This window comes from Spermophilus citellus, assembly GCF_964194105.1.
Source record: "Spermophilus citellus genome assembly, chromosome: 3".
NCBI classification, from domain to species: domain Eukaryota; kingdom Metazoa; phylum Chordata; class Mammalia; order Rodentia; family Sciuridae; genus Spermophilus; species Spermophilus citellus.
Window position 1 is genome coordinate 114,140,774 of NC_138184.1, and position 17,626 is coordinate 114,158,399.

The 17,626-nt window shown below is 54.3% G+C and overlaps 1 protein-coding gene across 1 annotated transcript; it reads right to left on the reverse strand.

The window, feature by feature from the left end:
• Positions 1-1,559: 1,559 nt before the first annotated feature.
• Positions 1,560-16,390, reverse strand: CRYBB1 (crystallin beta B1). Its single transcript, XM_081284565.1, has 6 exons — positions 16,265-16,390; positions 15,803-15,984; positions 13,289-13,407; positions 8,959-9,091; positions 4,748-4,890; positions 1,560-1,768 (listed from the first exon to the last, which is right to left on the reverse strand). The coding sequence occupies exons 1-6, from the start codon at positions 16,344-16,346 to the stop codon at positions 1,585-1,587; spliced, it is 843 nt and encodes a 280-aa protein (XP_081140691.1). The 5' UTR covers positions 16,347-16,390; the 3' UTR covers positions 1,560-1,584.
• Positions 16,391-17,626: the final 1,236 nt, after the last annotated feature.

The window sequence follows — 17,626 nt, forward strand, 5'->3', positions numbered from 1 at the left end:
GTTATTTTTCACTGGTTTCTTTCAGGTTTATTGCTTATTTTTGCTTCTAATTTTAAACGTTCTCTGTTTTGATGACAACATGTTCTGTGTTCGTCAACTTGCTATCAAAACAATACATTAAATAAAAAAATAATGACTTTCTTCCTTCCTCCGGTCCTGTCTGCTGTTTGTTTTGGCCAGCGATGCGCCTTGCGTCAGCAGTGCTGCTAGGCCCCTGTTTTCCCAGGTTAGCGCCAGGGAGAAAATGAAGGTGTCCAGAGTAGAAAGCAATCCAGGAGCTCTGTACTATGACGGCAAAGAAGTTTTAGGACTAATGGAACAGGTGAAATTTCTTGCATGTTTTCTTTTTATAGAACCCACCAGATTGATACACTGAAAAGAAAACTGTGCTGTCTAAATAAGTCCAAAATAGTTCTTCTGAGAAGTATAAAATAGGGGCTGGGGTTGTGGCTCAGCATAGAGCACTCGCCTAGCATGTGTGAGGCACTGGGTTCCATCCTCAGCACCACATAAAAACAAATAAATAAAATAAAGGTGTGTGTCCAACTACAACTAAAAATATATATATTTTTTAAAAAGACGATGTATAAAATAAAAGTTCTGATGATCAAAAAACACAGTTCTGTTTTTTCAAAACCTTAGAAAACTCAGGCTTGGGCTGGGGATGTGGCTCAAGCGGTAGCGCGCTCGCCTGGCATGTGTGCGGCCCGGGTTCGATCCTCAGCACCACATACCAACAAAGATGTTGTGTCCGCCGAGAACTAAAAAATAAATATTAAAAAATTCTCTCTCTCTCTCTCTCTCTCTCTCTCTCTATCTATCTATCTATCTCCTCTCTCACTCTCTTTAAAAAAAAAAAAAGAAAAGAAAAAAGAAAACTCAGGCTAGGCCAGGCATGGTGGCACACGCCTGTCTTCCCAGCGGCTCTATCTCTGGTATCGGATACTGATGGTCTACTTCCTGGAGTGCTATAAAGTTTTATTTACGAATCGGTGCATTTGGGTACAACACAGTCAGTCTGTGTAAATAAGAATTCTGAGTACATAACAGACCAGGTGGTATTCCAATAAAATACAATAAAACAAGGAGGTGGTGCACGAAAGATCTGAGAGTTTGCAAACACAGATTTGGTGCCTGGCTTCAAGTCTAGACTTGCTAGCTGTGTGACTTAGGGAGAGTCGCTTCCCTTCTCTGAATCTCAATTTTTTCACATGTGAAATGGAATGATCCTAACTCCAACCCCCTAGAGTAGTCTGAAAGATATATCAGGATGATGTGTAGAAAGAACTGTGCTTGGGGCTGGGGACATAGCTCAGTTGGTAGAGCACTTGCCTTGCACAAAGCCCTGGGTTCAATCCCCAGTACCACAAAAACAAACAAACAAAACCCCTTTGCCTCATTTGCTCTTTCTATTTTGGGACTAAGATAGAGGAAGCCACTGTGTAGCAACGAGGGGGACCTTGCAATACACTTGGGCTCACAGACTCAGTCTCGTTCGGCTTTAGGAACTTTTATTTGCATGGGGAAGACGGGGACATGGAGGGGGGGTGGGGCGGGGGTCCGCGGGAGGGGTGCAGAGCGGACTCACTTGGGGGACTCAGCGGCCAGCACCGGGAAGCAGCCCTCGCGGTGCCACTGCCTGTCACGCAGGCGGCGCACGGCCTGCATCTGCGGCTGGAAGGCGCCCCACTCGTTCCAGTGGCGGAAGTCGCCGGGCTCCAGGAGGTACTGGTATCCGCGGTAGCCTGGATACTGGTAGCCGACCCAGCTGCGAGGAAGCCGAGGGCAGCATGCGACAGCGGCCGCATCTCCAGCTGCCCTCAGCCCTGGGGCCGCTCTTCTGACCTGGCCCCGCCCCTTTCTGCTGTGTGCTCTTAAGCAAGGTATTCACTTCTCTGATTCCCTCCTCCGGAAAGTGGCATGTGGCTAGTTTATTCCTTTATGATATTTTGATTCTGGGGATTGAACCTGCGAGGATGGCCTGAGGCCTGCGCCTAAGCAACTCCATTTTAAAATCTCCAGGTTGACCTGCCCTCTCACCAGGCACACCACAGAGCCCTCCAGGGTGGCCTCAGACAAGTCACTTCCCCTCACCCCCATAAAGACAGTGAAGCCTGGGGCAGGCTGTCCTCGCCTGATAAGAGGGAAAGGCGAGAAGATCCTGGTGGTGACCACCAGACCAGATGCTTCTGACCTCAGGGTAGTAAATGATGTCACTGAGAAATCCGTGGTAGTTGATAAGGATTGAAAAGGGGGTCAAAAAACCCTCCAAATTTAGTATGAATAATACAGCAAATGAGCAGGGATTCAGCCAGCCGGAACAAGGATGCACTCAAGCTGGAGAGCCCGATGAGGACCTGACAACCCATCCCTTGTCATCATTTCCTGAGCCTCTGCATGATCCTCACCGCCCTCAGACTCTTCCGCCTTGTCTGGACCTTGGTGAGAGAGCAACTCCTCCCTACCACCCCCTCCTCAACGGGTCGTCCACTTCACACCAGGAAAAGCCTGCCTTGGTTCTGGACCTGGTCACGGCGGTCTGAGTGAGTGTGCATCTGCTGAACATAAAGCCTAAGGCTTGAGACTTTTGAACTTAGCACACAGAGGGCATGTCTGTCACTAGCCTGTCACGATCAAGTGTGTTTTGCAGTGCTTAGAAGTAATCTAGAATTGTTTGCTGTGAATTGATCATGTCTATTGCAGTGCCTAGCATTAAGGATTATTGTTTTCTTGATTAAGAACCTATAGAGTGAAACTGTATTGAGTGATTTGAGTGAATAAAGCATGGACATTTTTTATTTCTCCCCTCGACTGCTTATGTTGCAATTTTGCCCCCTTGCAATAGAACCCAAGGGTGCTTTACTACTGAGCTACATCCCCAACTCTTTTTTTTTTTTTTTGAGACAGGGTCTCACTGCGTTGCTTAAGGTCTAAGCCTCCCATTTGTGATTCTCCTGCCTCAGCGTCCCAAGCCACAGGGATGACAGGCATAACCATGGCATCTGGCTGCTGGTGCCTGGTTTATGAAGTGTGTTCTGGGGTCAGATGGAAAAGCCACACCTACAGTGTTTGCTAAGCACATTGCCTGTAGGGGATAAGGAGACTAATACTCATCCACTGGACATGGAAACCCTGGGCTCAGGGAAGAATGGGATTAATATGTGTGGCTGGGGCTTAGGGACTGGATGCTACTGAGCTGAACAAGAGGGAGAGCCTGATTTCACAAGATGGGTTTCCTTTGTGCATAAGCGAGGCTGGGAACACACTCTCTGGAATCCAGACACGCCAGGGCTCAGCTCCTAGCTCTGCCATTGACAGGCTGTGAGAATCCAGGTGCAGATGGCACCGTGCGGGAGGTGGGGGTGGAGAGACACCTCCCTCACTGGTTGCTGATGAGGATGTGATAACTACCCATTTAAAGGGGCCGGCCCAGGGCTTACTCCGTAGTAAACACTCTAAAGACTTATTATTATCATTCCTGACTTCCATCATCATGTCTGTGGCCTCTCCTGGACACTGTTCATCTCTCAAGTCTGCTAAAGCTTCAGCCTCTGCACATAAACCCCTGCCCGCCCTCCCCCAGCTCGCACAGCCCGGTCCCCACAACTGTCCTGCCCCCTCTGACCTCTGGCAGCGCGGGTTCCTTATCTGGGCCCTCTGTTCCTGGCATCTCTGGACACCATCTCACGGGGACCTGGGGTCTCCCCTGCTGGGCAGGGTAAGCTTCCCGAGGCAGGAACTGGGCTTTCTTTGCTCCTGTCCCCTGGGCTGTGTGCCTACCGCAGTGCCCCCCTCTCTGGAGAGACTCAGTGTATTTCAGGGAAAAGAAACGAACAAGAAAAAGTTCCCATAGACCACTGTGGGATCTTGGGAAGAGTCTGGAGGTGGACTGACAGGAAGCTCACATTTGCCAGAGGAGACCAGGGCGCCTGGCCTGATGGCTGGAGGGCAGGGAGATGGAGAAGGTGACCTCTCTGGGCCTCGGCCCTTCCCTGTATTCTCATGAACGCAGGCTCGTGGGGCCCTCTGTTTGGAAATCTTTTTCTTTTCTTTTCTTTTTTTTTTTTTTTTTTTTTTTTTGGGTGATGGGGATTGAACTCAGGAGCACTTGACCCCTGAGCCCCACCCCAGCCCTATTCTGTGTTTTATTTAGAGACAGGGTCTCTCTGAGTTGCATAGGGCCTCACTTTTGCTGAGGCTGGCTTTGGACGTGCGATCCTCCTGCCTCAGCCTCCAGAGCCGCTGGGATGACAGGCGGGTGCCACTGTGCCTGGCTTGGAAATCTTTAACACTTGGGACTTTGAAGAAGAAAGTTCCCATTTAGATGGAAGTCTTGTCTACCCATTGTTCAGGGGGCAAGAGTGATGCTCAGAGAAGAACGGGGCTTCCCGGGACCCTCAGCACATCCGATGGGGCTCAAGACCCTCTCCTGACAGGCTCACCCCTCTGAGGGGCTTCAGGCTTCCCTGCGGTGCCCTGCCCCCATGCTGACCTGCATCCACACCAGCTCTGACCGCCCCCCAGGAGTCCTTTAGTCCCCCTCTGACCCAGCAACGCCCCTTTCTCCATCACCAGCTTTTCGGAACCAAACACCCGACATGGAATCCTTCAAGTCGCTGGGTCCCCAGGGGGACAGCGCCCTGCTGGCGCGACGGCACCCCCTGGGAGTCCAGGGTGGGGCATGGCCTCCCCAGGAGCCCTGGAGCCCTCTGCGCTCGGCCTGGGGCGGGACGGGGAAGGTGCTTACGTCCCGCTGGAGACCCTCACGCTGCCCACGCGGTCACAGAGGCCGTAGACCCAGAGGCTGGGCACGTCGTCCTCCTGGATCTCCACGGTGTTGCCCTTGAAGTTGGCCCCTTCAAACAGGCTGATCTTGTGCTCTTGGGAGTCCTGCGGGGGAGAGGCTGGGTCGGCAACGCGAAGTAGGGAGGAGCCGAGGGGACTTTTAGTGGGGCCTCCGGCCGTGGAGAGGGAGGACCGAGTCTCCAGAGAGCACCTCTACCTGGCCTGGAAGGACCCGCCTTATCTGTGAAAAGGAGCCGTCAGCCCCTGTGACACTGGGTGACACAAGGGTGGCGTGAATCCATCCATGCAAAGCCCTGAGCACGATTCTCTGCTTGCGCTAAATGCTCAAAAATGCGTTTGTTATTTCTGTTATGGTGGCCGAGGGCCCAGAGGCCCAGAGAGGCCAACTTTCTTGATCAACGACACACAGCTAGTGAAGTGCAAAAGCTTTCGGAGAAATCCGCGTCCCTCCACCGTCAGGAGCTCAGTCAGATGCCCTTTGGTCAGCTGGTTCCTGCAATTACGAATTGACCCTGGAGTGGCTCTGGGGCGCACTAGGGGAACACAGGTCTGGATTCAAATCTCACATCTGATATTTATGTGTTGAGGACCTTGGGCATTTTACCCAGCCCCTCGGAGCCCCCGTTTGTTCACCTGTAGAATGGACCTACCGTCCTCTCAGGCTGGGACTGGGAATTGTACCTGCTCAACTCAGGGCTCAGCAACAGCTGCCAGAGGCCAATCCCTGCGGTGGCCATGTGACTCGGTGCTCACTTCCACTACCTGTCAGTGTTTCCAAGACCCTGGATCTTGTTTTTTAAAGCATACTTATTATTTCTTTTCTTTTTTTCTTTTTTCTTTTTTTTTTTTTTTTTTGATACCAGGATTGAACCCAGGGCACGTAACCCCTGAGCCACATCCCCAGCCCTTTTTATATTTTATTTACAGACAGGGTCTCCCTGAGTTGCTTAGGGCCTCACTAACTTGCTGAGGCTGCCTTTGAACTCACGATCCTCCTGCCTCAGCCTCCGGAGCCACAGGGATGACAGGTGTGCACTGCGGCGCCCGCCTCATAGCAATTATTTCTGAGGGCAGCAATCACCCATCTTTTCAAAAGAGCTCTTCTAGGCCCAAGGGATGAGCTGCTGCTGCCCAGGTGGACGGGCAAGTGCAGCAGGAATAGCGCCGACCTCAAGGGTCTCTGATGTGGGCAGAGCTGAGTTTAAGTCCCAGCCTTGCTCCTGACCTGCTCTGTGGCCGTAAGCCCTTCATTCTGAGCCTCTTTTTCCTTGGTTTTTGTTTTTTCAAACATGGTTGCTATGCGGCCTCTGCCCCTGAGGGCTGTTGTGGGGGCTCCATGAAAGGCAGGCAAAGCACCCAGCATTTAGTAGGTGCTCAGTAAACGGGTGCTGGGCTGGTTCAGTATCATTGGCCGTCGGGAGAAGGTCGGGCTGCAGGAGCATCTCTCTCTGAAAGGCTCCGTGGAAGACTGTAGATGAGGAAAGTCAGTTCCCTCTTCCAGAGGGCAGGAAGGGGTCAGGGAAGGCCTCACCCAAGGGGGACATTGGAGGGGGGCCTTGGCAGTTATATAAGAGTGTGAGGTGCAAAAGGAGGAGGCTGAGGTGGAGGAGAAGCGGAGGGGAAGGTAGGAGGTACGCATACGCCTGGTGGGCAAGTGCTCGCGGTGTGAGTGTGTGGAGTGAGGCAGGGATGGGACAGGGGCACCATGGAGCCATGGTGAAAAATGCCTGCAGTGTGGTCACCAGCCCACGGTGGCCACCTAATGGTGACAGCCATTACCTGTCACTGCTACAGACCTGGGGGCCTAGGAAGGTTAAGCCAGCCTGCGGCTCCCTGCTGCTGGTGAGCCCAAGAACAGTCCCTTCAAGACCCGGCCCATCAGAGCCTGCAAGACGGTCCTCTGCTGGAGTCCTTCCATCTGCTGGCCCTCGCCACCCCCTCTCTGCTGCAGCCACACTGGCAGCTCCTAATGTCCCGGCCACACCCAGTTCATCCCACTTGCACACAGTACCCCTGGAGGGATTTCACACTCGGTCCTCTCAAGGCCGATATGGTCCCAACCTTCAGGAGCCAGTTTCCCTGACCAGTCCCAGCCCCCAACATCAGAGCCCCAACTTCCCCTCTTCACCTTCCTGTGAGGCTGCGTGGCCCAGACAGCACCCACCATGGTGCGGGACTACAGACTGATTAAGTTTCCATCAGCCGCCTCTCTTTCTTCTCTTTCAGTACCAGGGATTGAACTCAGGGACACTGAACCACTGAGCCACATCCCAGCCCTGTTTTGCATTTTATTTAGAGACAGGGTGTCATTGAGTTGCTTAGGGCCTTGCTAAGTTGCTGAGGCTGGCTTTGAACTCGAGATCCTCCTGCCTCAGCCTCCCGAGCTGCTTGGATCATAGGCATGTGCCACTGCACCTGGCCACTAGCTGCCTCTTGAGCGTAGTGTGAACACCACGGGGACAAGGATCTTGATGTTGTGCCCCTGGGGCCTAGAACAGGACCTGACCGAAGTAGGCCCACCCAGTCCCAGAGATTTGGAATTAATTGGTTTGGGTGGGTTTGAGCTGTTGAAGTTTAATTTTAATTTTTATTTTTTTTTTAGCCTGGCACAGTGGCGCACACCTGTGGTTTCAAGAGGCTGAGGCAGGAGGATTGCAAGTTCAAAGCCAGCCTCAGCAACTTAGTGAGGTCTTTAGCAACTTATGGATACCCTGTCTATAAATAAAAGTTAAAAATGGGCTGGGGATGTGGCTCAGAGATCAAGGACCTTTGTTTAATTCCTGGTACCAAAAATAATTTTTAATACTATAATTTATGTAAACAAATATATCTACAAATATTGTAATCATAATAGGTGACCCATATAATATTAATGTGTCTTACACTCTTTAAAAAAATGTTTTACCCTATCTTCAACCCCAGGTTTGTATGATATCCTGACAGCACATCTCCATGCAGAGTGGCCAACATTGAGTTTTAACAGCACCAAATGTCAGTCCAACTACCTCAGCCAGCAGACTTCTGGAAGTTTGTGGAAATGCCCTGACCCCTCTTCCAACAAGCTCCCTGGCATAGATGGTCATATAAGGCCATTCAATGACGGGGAGACAAACGTAGGAATTCTTACAAAGAGTCCATTAGGAAGGCTGATAATTCAGCCTCGAGGCTGAGGAAGTCAGGGAGGCTGTGTTTGGGACTCCGGGAAGCTAAGTGTGGTGTGCCCAATAGCGGCTCCCCGCACCTGGACAGCCGCCAACCACAGTCATGAAAATTCCTCATGAATTTTCCATCTCGAAAGACAAAAGTCGGTTACCTTTGGAGAGGGCTGCCATCGGTGAGGCAGATGGGTGGTTTGGTGACTCACTGTCGACTCAGCGTTCTGCAAATACCACAGTCACGTGGGCCGGCTCCACTTACCGCCTCCAATCTTCTCTGTGCCGACTCCCACGGCAGGAGGCTGACTACCAGGAAGCCCGGTGGCCTTTCCACAGGCACCCCTTGTTAGCCACGGCACAACTGTCCACGGGTACGTTGGGGATGGCCCTGGGATTTAGAGCTGCCCAGGAGGGTGTAAGGTGGCATCAAGGATATGGCAATGCCACCTCCAAAAATCAAGGGAGACACTGAAACCTTTATCTCTCACCTCTGGGAGGCTGATTCCAATCTCCACAGCATGGGACGAGGAAGACACCTGCTTTTTGCAGGGTTGGGGGTACCAGGATTGAACCCAGCAGCACTCCACCACTGAGCCCTGTCCCCAGCCCTAGTTAGTATTTTATTTAGAGACAGGGTCTCACTGAGCTGCTTAGGGCCTCACTGTGGCTGAGGCTGGCTTTGAACTCGCCATCCTCCTGCCTCAGCCTCCCGAGCTCTGGGATGACAGGCGTGCGTCACCGTGCCTGGCAAAACACCTGCTTTTGAGGTGGTGTTTGCTCGGGGTTCCTAGCACAAAGCCTGGTGCCCACAGTGAGTGCCTGGGTGCTGGACACATGGATGAGCTCAGGAACTCATGGGTGTCTGACAACCCAGGGTTACCAGGCTTCTCTGTCCACCATTCCTTCTCTCTTTCCCTTGCCAGGTCACAGGGGGACCTCAGACTTGCCTCTGACCCACGCCACTGAATCCCCAGCCCCTGTGCTGGAGTCCACTCACCATCCTGATGGGCCGGAAAGACATGAGCCGGTCACTCCGGTAGCTGCTGGACCAGGTGTCCCAGCGAGGGTACTCGCCCTTCTCCAGGATGAACATCTCCCCACGGAAGCTGGACTGCTCGAAGGCCACCCAGCTGGATGTGGGAAGGGCGGGGAGGGACAGAGAAAAGGTCAGCTGATGCCCCTCCTGGCTGCCCTCCCTCTCCCCTGGCAAAGTAGCCCTGAGGCCAATAGGGACATCCCAGTGGCCTAAGGTGCCTGGAATTCATTCTAGGACACACCCCTTAGGCTCTGTGACGAGGAGCAGGTGGCTTTTCCTCCTCTACACTAAAATACCTATTTTTCAGGACTTGGTAAAGCTGAAATGAGATATAGAGTATAATTATCTGAGCAAACCTTTTGCAGTTGTAAGGTTCACACACGCTTTGAGTGCTACAAGGACCTGGGCCCAATGACCCCAAAGACAGATCTCATTAAAGCCAGGTAACAGCAAAGAGAAAGTCCCTCATGCTAATGAGCCTTTAACAATCACCAGTCTCTCTTTGTAAGAAAGGAAAAACAGGTCACCTGCCCGGTCCTGAGCAGGCAAGGGGATCACAGTGACACTTTCTTGCTCCTTGTGATATTTTTTTATGGATACTTTTAAACTTACTATAAATGATACTAGTTTTCCACTTATAAAAGGGCTTCAAAAGTCCTTCTAAAATATATCTATTTGTGTTCAACAAAACCATTTAAAAAGAGACATATTAAATAGCTGATAGCCCCAGAGGCGCAGGACTAAGAGGAAAACTGATACGAGTTTCACAGAGACTGACCCGGCATCCTAGAGATGCCCAGGAGCTGGTATGGGGCCGTGGGAGAGGAGGGTGACGTGTCACCTGCCATTTGTCCTTTACGAGGACTAATTAGGAATCTGAAGTCCAGTGGGGGCTTTCCCCATCTCTCTGCACATCCTGACTTAGGATGGGAGGTGAGTTTGTGTTGGAGGGGCCAACGGTTCTGGGGAGAGGGCTAAGGGGCACTGGAGTTTTCTATGTGTTTTTAAGTGTTCAGGAGTTCCCAGGGACAAGGGAGGGCTGAGGGGCATGGCCACGGGCATCATCTCCCTGGGGGCTGCTAGTAATCCTGTCCCCAGAAGGATGGCAGTGATGTGTCATCTTGGACCAACCCTCGGGTCCTGATCTGAGGGGTGAACCAGTAAAACCGAAGGGAAAGAGTTGAAAATGTGGGCTTATGTTGGATCTGCCCTAGCTCTGGTCTGGAGTGGAAGGGAAATGGATGGATGGGTGGATGGATGATGGATAGGTGAAGGATGGGTGATGGGTGGGTGGATGGATGGATGGATGACGGATGGATAGAAGGATGATGGGTGGATGGATGGATGATGGATGGATAGATGGATGGATGGGTAGATGGATAAATAGATGGATGGACAGATGGACAGATGGATGGATGGGTGGCTGGATGGATGGATGGGTGAATGGATGGGTGGAGGGTGAATGGATGATGGATGGATGGGTGGGTGAATGGGTTGATGGATGGATGAATGAATGGATAGATAGATGATGGATGGGTGTATGGGTAGACAGATTGGATGGATGAACGCATGGATGGATGGATGCATGCATAGACAAACGGATGACGCGGAGAATGGCTAGATAATGGGCTGATGGTGCACGGATTGATCTATAGGTATATGCAAAGAAGAGTGGGAAGGGAAATGGATGGAGGCTATGTGTTTGGCTGGATGCATGGGCAGAAAGGGAGGGAGGCTTAGAAGAAGGTGCCTCGTCAATGTTAGGAATATAAGATCAGGGGCTGGGGTCGTGGCTCAGCGGTAGAACACTCACCTGGCACGTGTGAGGCCCTGGGTTCGATTCTCAGCACCCCATAAAAATAAATAAATGAAATAAAGGTGTCTACCTACAACTAAAAAAAAACATTTTAAAAGAACAGAGAATCTGGAAACAGACCTGGGTTGTAATCCTAGCTCAAGTTTTTCACCCCCTTTCTTCATCAGTTCTGGGGACTGAACCTGGGGCATTCTACCACTGGGCTACGTCCCCAGCCCTTTTGAAGCAGGAGGATCACCCGTTTCGGGCTAGCCTGGGCAATTTCACCGGACTCAGCTGACCACTGACTTGCTTGTCATTTGGGCAGTAAAAGAAAGAAAATCTTGTCACTACCTTGTCAGGATGCGAGGTCCTGAATGGCGTGTGTCAAAGATCCGACATAGAGTAGTCGTAACAAATAGCATCATTTATGATTAAGGGGGAAGGGAAGCGGCTGCAGGTCTGAGCTTAAGGAGAGATCAACACCGTGTGGTGCTGCCACGCTGCTCACCCTCCCCCACGTCCCCCAGGGAGGCCTTGTTAGAAGGATGAGGAGTTTTTGTTTATGTTTTTGTTTTGGTGCCAGGGATTGAACCCAGGGGCACTCAACCACTGAGCCACACCCCCAGCCCTTTTTACTTTTTATTTTGAGACAGGGTCTTGATAAGTTTACTTAGGGCCTTGCTAAGTTTCTAAGGCTGGCCTCGAACTTTCAATCCTCCTGCCTCAGCCTCCCAAGTCGCTGGGATTACAGGCCTGCACCATTGTGCCCGGCAAGAATGGAAAGTGTTAAATAGCTACGTCAATGCCTCTTCTCATCCACTATGGCTTCTTTGAGCCAGCAGAGGAAGGGCTGGGAATCTTAGTTCACTGACAGGGAAATGAGGCTCAGGGGCCACATCTCTAGCGTAAGGTCACACGGCAGGGTCAGATCTCAGGCAGGCACGCCTTCCCTCCCCCGGCCACTCCATCTCCTTCCTTCCTCTTCTCCCACAGGCATGCTGGCCCCAATCCAACCCTGTGGACCACAGGGCCATTTCTGTCCCCTTTGGGCACAGCCCTGGGCACAGAGCAGACACCAGCTCTGTCTCTGAGGTGAAATACTCTGCGTTTGAGTCACAGCCTCCAAAGCAGCCTGAAACCCCAAGCTGGCCACATCCTGCAGTTTCTGTTCCCAGCTGGGCTTGGAGGCCGGGTGGGGCTGAGGCTGTTGACCACAGTGGGGGTGGGGTGGGCACAGGAGGCACTCTTGCCCCCCCCCCCCCCGCCTCCCTGCAGCCACCTACCTTGGCTTGGGGGAGCTCACAGGGCCAGGGGAGGGGGCCTGCCACCATGTCTGAATGCCCACACGGCGCTGGCCCCGTTCCGCATCACCTCCTCCAGGCCCGAGAATGACCCAGGCAGGACGAGGTGGGCTCATGACTCCCCCCAACTCAGCAACGAGGCGCTGAGGCGCAGAGGCCACCCAAGGCCAAGGACAGAGTCGGACGAGTCTGACCTCAAAACCCATCTCCCAGAAGCTCTGAATGCAGGCTCACCAAGCCCCCTGGGGGGTGGAGTGGGGAACCAGAGCAGAGGGGCCCATGGGTCTTGTCCTGGGAGTGGCCCAGCACCCTGGCCTCAGCTGACAGTGGCTGGCGCTGGGAGAGCCAGTCCGTCGGAGAGACGGGCATTTCTGCTGTCCACGGGGGTCATCAAGGCCCAGAGAAGCCCAGAGTGAGAACAGGCAGGGGGACATGACGAAGGATGGACCAACCTGAGTCAAACGCCAACCTGGCCACTTACCTCTAGGTGGCCTTGGCCAATGCCCTGAGCCCTTGGGAGCCCCAGTTTAAGTGAGGATAAGAATAGCTCTTCTGGCCGTGCACAGTGGCCCACGCCTGCCATCCCAGCAGCTAGGGAGGCTGAGGCAGGAGGATCGAGAGTTCAAAGCCAGCCTCAGCCACAGCAAGGCCCTAAGCAGCTCAGTGAGACCCTGTCTCTAAACACAAAATAGGGCTGGGGACAGGGATGGTCGAGGGCCCCAGGGGGTACCCCTTCTACCTAAAAGAAGAATAGCTCTTCTGTCATACTACAAGGGCGGCCAGCAAGGTAAAGCCCTCCCACAGTGCCTGACACCTACTGGATACTCTGCTGGTCCTTATTATTATTTCCAGGGCAGCCTGATGCCCCTGCCAGGGCCTTGATTCTTGGCCTCCTCCTGCCCTCAGAATAGGCTCGATTCCTTCTGCAGTAGAAACAGACTGATGGAACCCGGACGTGACTCACCCTCAGTGTGACCTTACACTAATCAGAGCACCTCTCTGAGCCTCAGTTTTCTCGTCTGTCAAATGGGAAGGAAAAGCTTGTCTCCTCCTGAGGTTTGCAGGGAGGGGTGGGAAATCAGAGGGGCAGTAGCATGGGCCAGGCCCAGAGCGGGTGCCTGGCAAATGTGCTCTTATCACGTCATCGATCTGTGACCACAGACGGAGCATCCCCGCCCTGCCCGACACTCACGGTCCGGAGGCAACGATGAGGCTGCGAACTCTTTCAAAGCCACGGTCCCCCAGGTTCAGGCACTCCCCCGAGAACTCCACCCGACGGCCCTGGAAGTTCTCCTGCTCAAAGACCACCAGCTGCAAGAGAGGAGCCCCCCGCAGAGGGAAAGGGGCAGCGTGAGGTCCCAACCAACCCACCTGGACTGAGGCAGGTGGTGCTTACATCGGAGCAGGGTGTGCACGAGGCCCAGGACAGCGCCAGGAGCCATGATTGGTGAGATGACGCTGTCTTCCCGCCCCCGCCCCCACTTAAGATCTGCACCATCATTAGGCACGCCTGGGCCTCCCTTCCAGAACTTTCTTGGTGTGTTCCTCCAGCCTGGAATGCTCTCTACCACACCCCCCCCCCATCCTGGAGCACCTACCTGGTGCTGACTCAGGTTCTAGACCAGACAGCATGTGCTGGGTTTGATGTCGCTTCCTGCAGGAAGCCTTCCTGGATCCCCCCTCCTCCACCCTGGAGTTGGGGCTCCAGTGTCTGCCCCTGTGCTCGCTCCTTAGCAGCACCAGTAGCAACACTGCCCAGTCACTGCTGCTTAGGGTTTGGGTCTCTCTGTGTCTCTCTCCCTGTCTTCATCCTTGTCCCCTTTACCCAACCCTTCCAAATGCCAAGGGCTCCTCCGCCAAAGGTCTGGGCTGATCTGTCTCTTTTTCCTTTTGGTCCTGGGGGGTTGAACCCAGGAGGGCTTTACCACTGAGCCACATCCCCAATTCTTTCTTTTTTCTTTTTAAATTTTGTTTTGTTTTAATTTTGAGACAGAGTCTTGCTAAGGTGCAAAGGCTGGCCTCAAACCCACGATCCTCTTGCCTCAGCCTCCCAAGCTGCGGGGATGACAGATGTGTGCCACTGTGCCCCACCTGATCCGTTTCTCGATCTGCAGCCCCGGATATAGGAAATGCTGGCCAGGCTCCCCTCTACAACCCCGGCGAGAACTTGATCTGACCTCTCCTCACTGAGCCCCACCTTTGGGTCTGTCATGCGCTCACCGACCCGAGTCGGGAAGGTGTTGCCTTTCACTTGAGCAGGGGCAGCTTCCTGCCGTCTTGAGCCCCCGAGTCCCCAGCTGTAAAGGAGAGGGGCTCCCACTGCCCCGACCAGCTCTTCCGCTTCCAGGCTGGTCCGTCCATGACAAGGTCTGAGTTAGAGCCCATGGAGTCAGGGATCAGAGCACCCCAGCCAAGACGGGGACGGTGGTGTGCTCCGTGGTCCCAGCGACTCTGGAGGCTGAGCAGGGAGGATCACGGGAGCCCAGGAGTTTGAGGCCAGCCCAGGCAGCACAGCGAGACCTTGTCTCAAAACAAACAAGCAAACAGCACCTCCCAGCCGCTTTGTTTCCGAACAAGACTGGGGGCCAACCAGGTGTGGAGTTCTTGGCAGGAGGGTGACAGTCATGTCATAAGGCAGACCAAAAGGGACAATTGCAGAGATGCTCAACCCTAGGGACCTCACAGTAAGTGACAAGAAAAAAGAAAACGCAGAGAATCACATACTTCAGATTTCAGTAGATGAAAAACAAGCCATATTTTTAAAGGAACAATGCACTAAAATATAAGAAAATAAAGCAAATCATTATCTATGAACACGGAGGGTGGAGTGATGGCTGCCTGGAGCAGGGAGAAGAGAGGTGGGCTCATGAGGACACCTTAGGTCAGGTAGAGACTTTCCACCAAGCCCTGGCCTGCACATGAGTCGTGGGCTTGCAGGTGCTTGCTGCATTGTTAAAAATTAAAGTAAGCTGGGCACAGGGGTGCACGCCTGTCATCCCCGCGGCTCAGGAGGCTGAGGCAGGAGGATTGCAAGTTCGAGGGCAGCCTCAGCAACTTAGCGAGGCCCTGAGAAACTCAGACAGATCCTGTCTCTAATGAAACATGAAAAGGGCTGGGATGTGACTCAGTGGTTAAGAGCCCCTGGGTTCAATCCCTGGTACAAAAAAAATCAAAGTAAAATTAATGATTAAATAAACCTACATAAATAACGGCCAGCCATATCATGAATCAAGGGTGGTCAGCTCTGGCCCCCAGGTCCAAACCAAACCTGGGCCTGGAGTCCTTGCTCCCCGGGACCCATCTCCAGGAGGCCCCCTGCTGCCCCGGTGACTCTCCAGGAACAGGGCCCTCTCCCTTTTCTGCTTGTGGCTTTTGACTCGCTCTGAGCGGGCTCTGTGCAGGCTGACCGCATGGCCATGGTCCCTGTCGGGGGACGTGGCACATTTCAGTTGTCATGTCACCGCGCTGCGATGGGTCCCTTCTTTCCGGGTGCACTGAGACCCCTGACCATTTTCCTGGCCTCTAGATTGGGCACATTTCTGTCTGGGCAGGAGGAGGCCCCGCAGGAGAGATGGAGGAGGGACAGGAAGGGGCGGCAGGAACAGGGGAAAGGAGAGGAGAGGGGTAAGGAGGGACATGATGGGGGGGGCCGCACAGGAAGGGGACGGTGGGGGCACCAAGCCGGCCAGCCCAGCCCGGTCCTTACCCTGTAGCTCCCAGGAGGCAGGTCCCCTGCTTTGGCAGTGGGCATGGGCACGGTTGCCGGGGCCAGGGCCGGCCCGGGGCCGGGGGCTGGTCCTGTGGGCGGGGTCCCCTTCCCCTTGCCGTCGGGCCCTGGGTTCACTGCGGCGGTGGCTGAAGCCTTGGTGGGCTGAGACATGGCTCCTCCTGCAAAACCCAGAGAGCATGCTTTGGCCTCCGTGAATCCAGGGGTGGCACCCCAAGCTGTCTCCCACGCTCCTGCCCCTCGCTGTGTCTTCAGCCACCTTTGAACCCGTTGCCTCTCTTTCTCCTTGGAAACATGTGCCTCGAAGAACTTTTTGTCCCCCCGTCCTTTCTTTGGTACCAGGGATTGAACTCAGGGCCGCTTGACCACTGAGCCCCGTCCCCAGCCCTGTTTTGTATTTTATTTAGAGACAGGATCTCACTGAGTTGCTTAGCACCTCACCTTTGCTGAGGCTGGCTTTGAACTTGTGATCCTCCTGCCTCAGCCTCCTGAGCCGCTGGGCCCACTGCACCTGGTGGCCCATTCCTGTTGTCCAGCCAAGCCTTTCCCACCTGGGCTCCCTCCCTGTCCTGCGTCCTTCCTCCAGGCCTTCGACCAGGCTGTCCCCTCCACTGGCCATGCCCTTCCCCCTATCGGCCTCCCTTCCAGCCTCATTGGCCCCCTGCAGATCCTCACACCACTTAGCACACTTATTTGCGTGTGCAATCTCAGTTCACCTCACCAGAGGGACAGCAAAGAGAAATGGCATCTGGGGATTCTTAAGGAATCCCAGGCACATGCCCCATCCCCCTGGAGAATCCAGGATCCTTCTCTGGAGCCCTCTGAGGCCACAGAGGAAGGTGTCCTGCCCGGGCCGCGAGGCAGGAGGGCTCCACTTTCAACTGGAGCAGCTGGCCCTGCCCTGGGCTGCTCACGCCCTGCCATTTGCTGGCTCTGCTCTAGTCCCCCTCTCCCCCACTCGGCTCTGTGCCCAGCACATGGGACATTCCTAGTGAATGTCTGCTCACAGGACGGGGGCTCCCTCCCTCCCTCCCCAGGCGTTCTCTGGGGCAGGTGTGTGGGTGCAAATGCAGGCCTGGCCCTGGGCCCGCAGAGGCCCAAGAGGATGGATGGTGCCCGTCCAGGGTTCTAAAACGAGGACGTGGCTGCGGAGGCGCTGGGTGGGGAGGGCTTTGGTTGATTCCAGCGGTTCCTCATGGCATGGGGGACATGGACTCTTTTGAGTCTGACAGAGGCCTTGACGGTCCCTGAGGAGGCCAGGGGTGGGGTTCTCCCTTCAATTCTGCAGGTAATTGAAGGACCCCCGAGGGCACAGAAGACCCTGGGGTCCAGCAGCTTGCTGGGCTGTCTGTGGGGGTGGGTAGGTCCCTCCCCAGCCTCCCGCCTCCAAGAAGACTGTGGCCACTCTGGGACGCTCGGCCACGCTGCGGGACAGACATCTGGGCCACATCTGGGACTCGCAGCCCTCCCTGCCCCCGCTCTGTGGCACGCTCCCCAGGGGCTACATTCCTCCTTTCCTGTCCTGTTTCCATTCTGCCTCCCTCTCCTCCTCCTTCCCTCTTCCTGTTTCTTGCTGTTGGTGTCCATCTTTGCTTCTCCCCCTCTCTCCTGTTCTTCTGTCTGTCTGTCTGTCTCTCCCTGCGCACCCTTCCCTGTTGGTCCGTCTGCCCAGCCCCCGTCTTTCTTGCCACTCTCTGCTCACTTCCCGCCTCTGACCCATCCCCTCTCTCATCTTGGAGGTCCCGCCTGGCCCTCAGGGCCACCCGCGGCTCTCCGGCCTCCCCTCGTCCCCTCCCCTCAGTT

Excerpts from the sequence above, each read along its gene's own strand:
- CRYBB1 (XM_081284565.1), bottom strand. The coding sequence starts at position 16,346 with ATGGGCCACCAGGTGCAGTGGGCCCAGCGGCTCAGGAGGCTGAGGCAG. Across the intron at positions 9,092-13,288 it reads CTCATCGTTGCCTCCGGACC|CTGGGTGGCCTTCGAGCAGT; the intron begins GTGAGTGTCGGG and ends TCCCACATCCAG. Across the intron at positions 1,769-4,747 it reads GTGAGGGTCTCCAGCGGGAC|CTGGGTCGGCTACCAGTATC; the intron begins GTAAGCACCTTC and ends GCTTCCTCGCAG.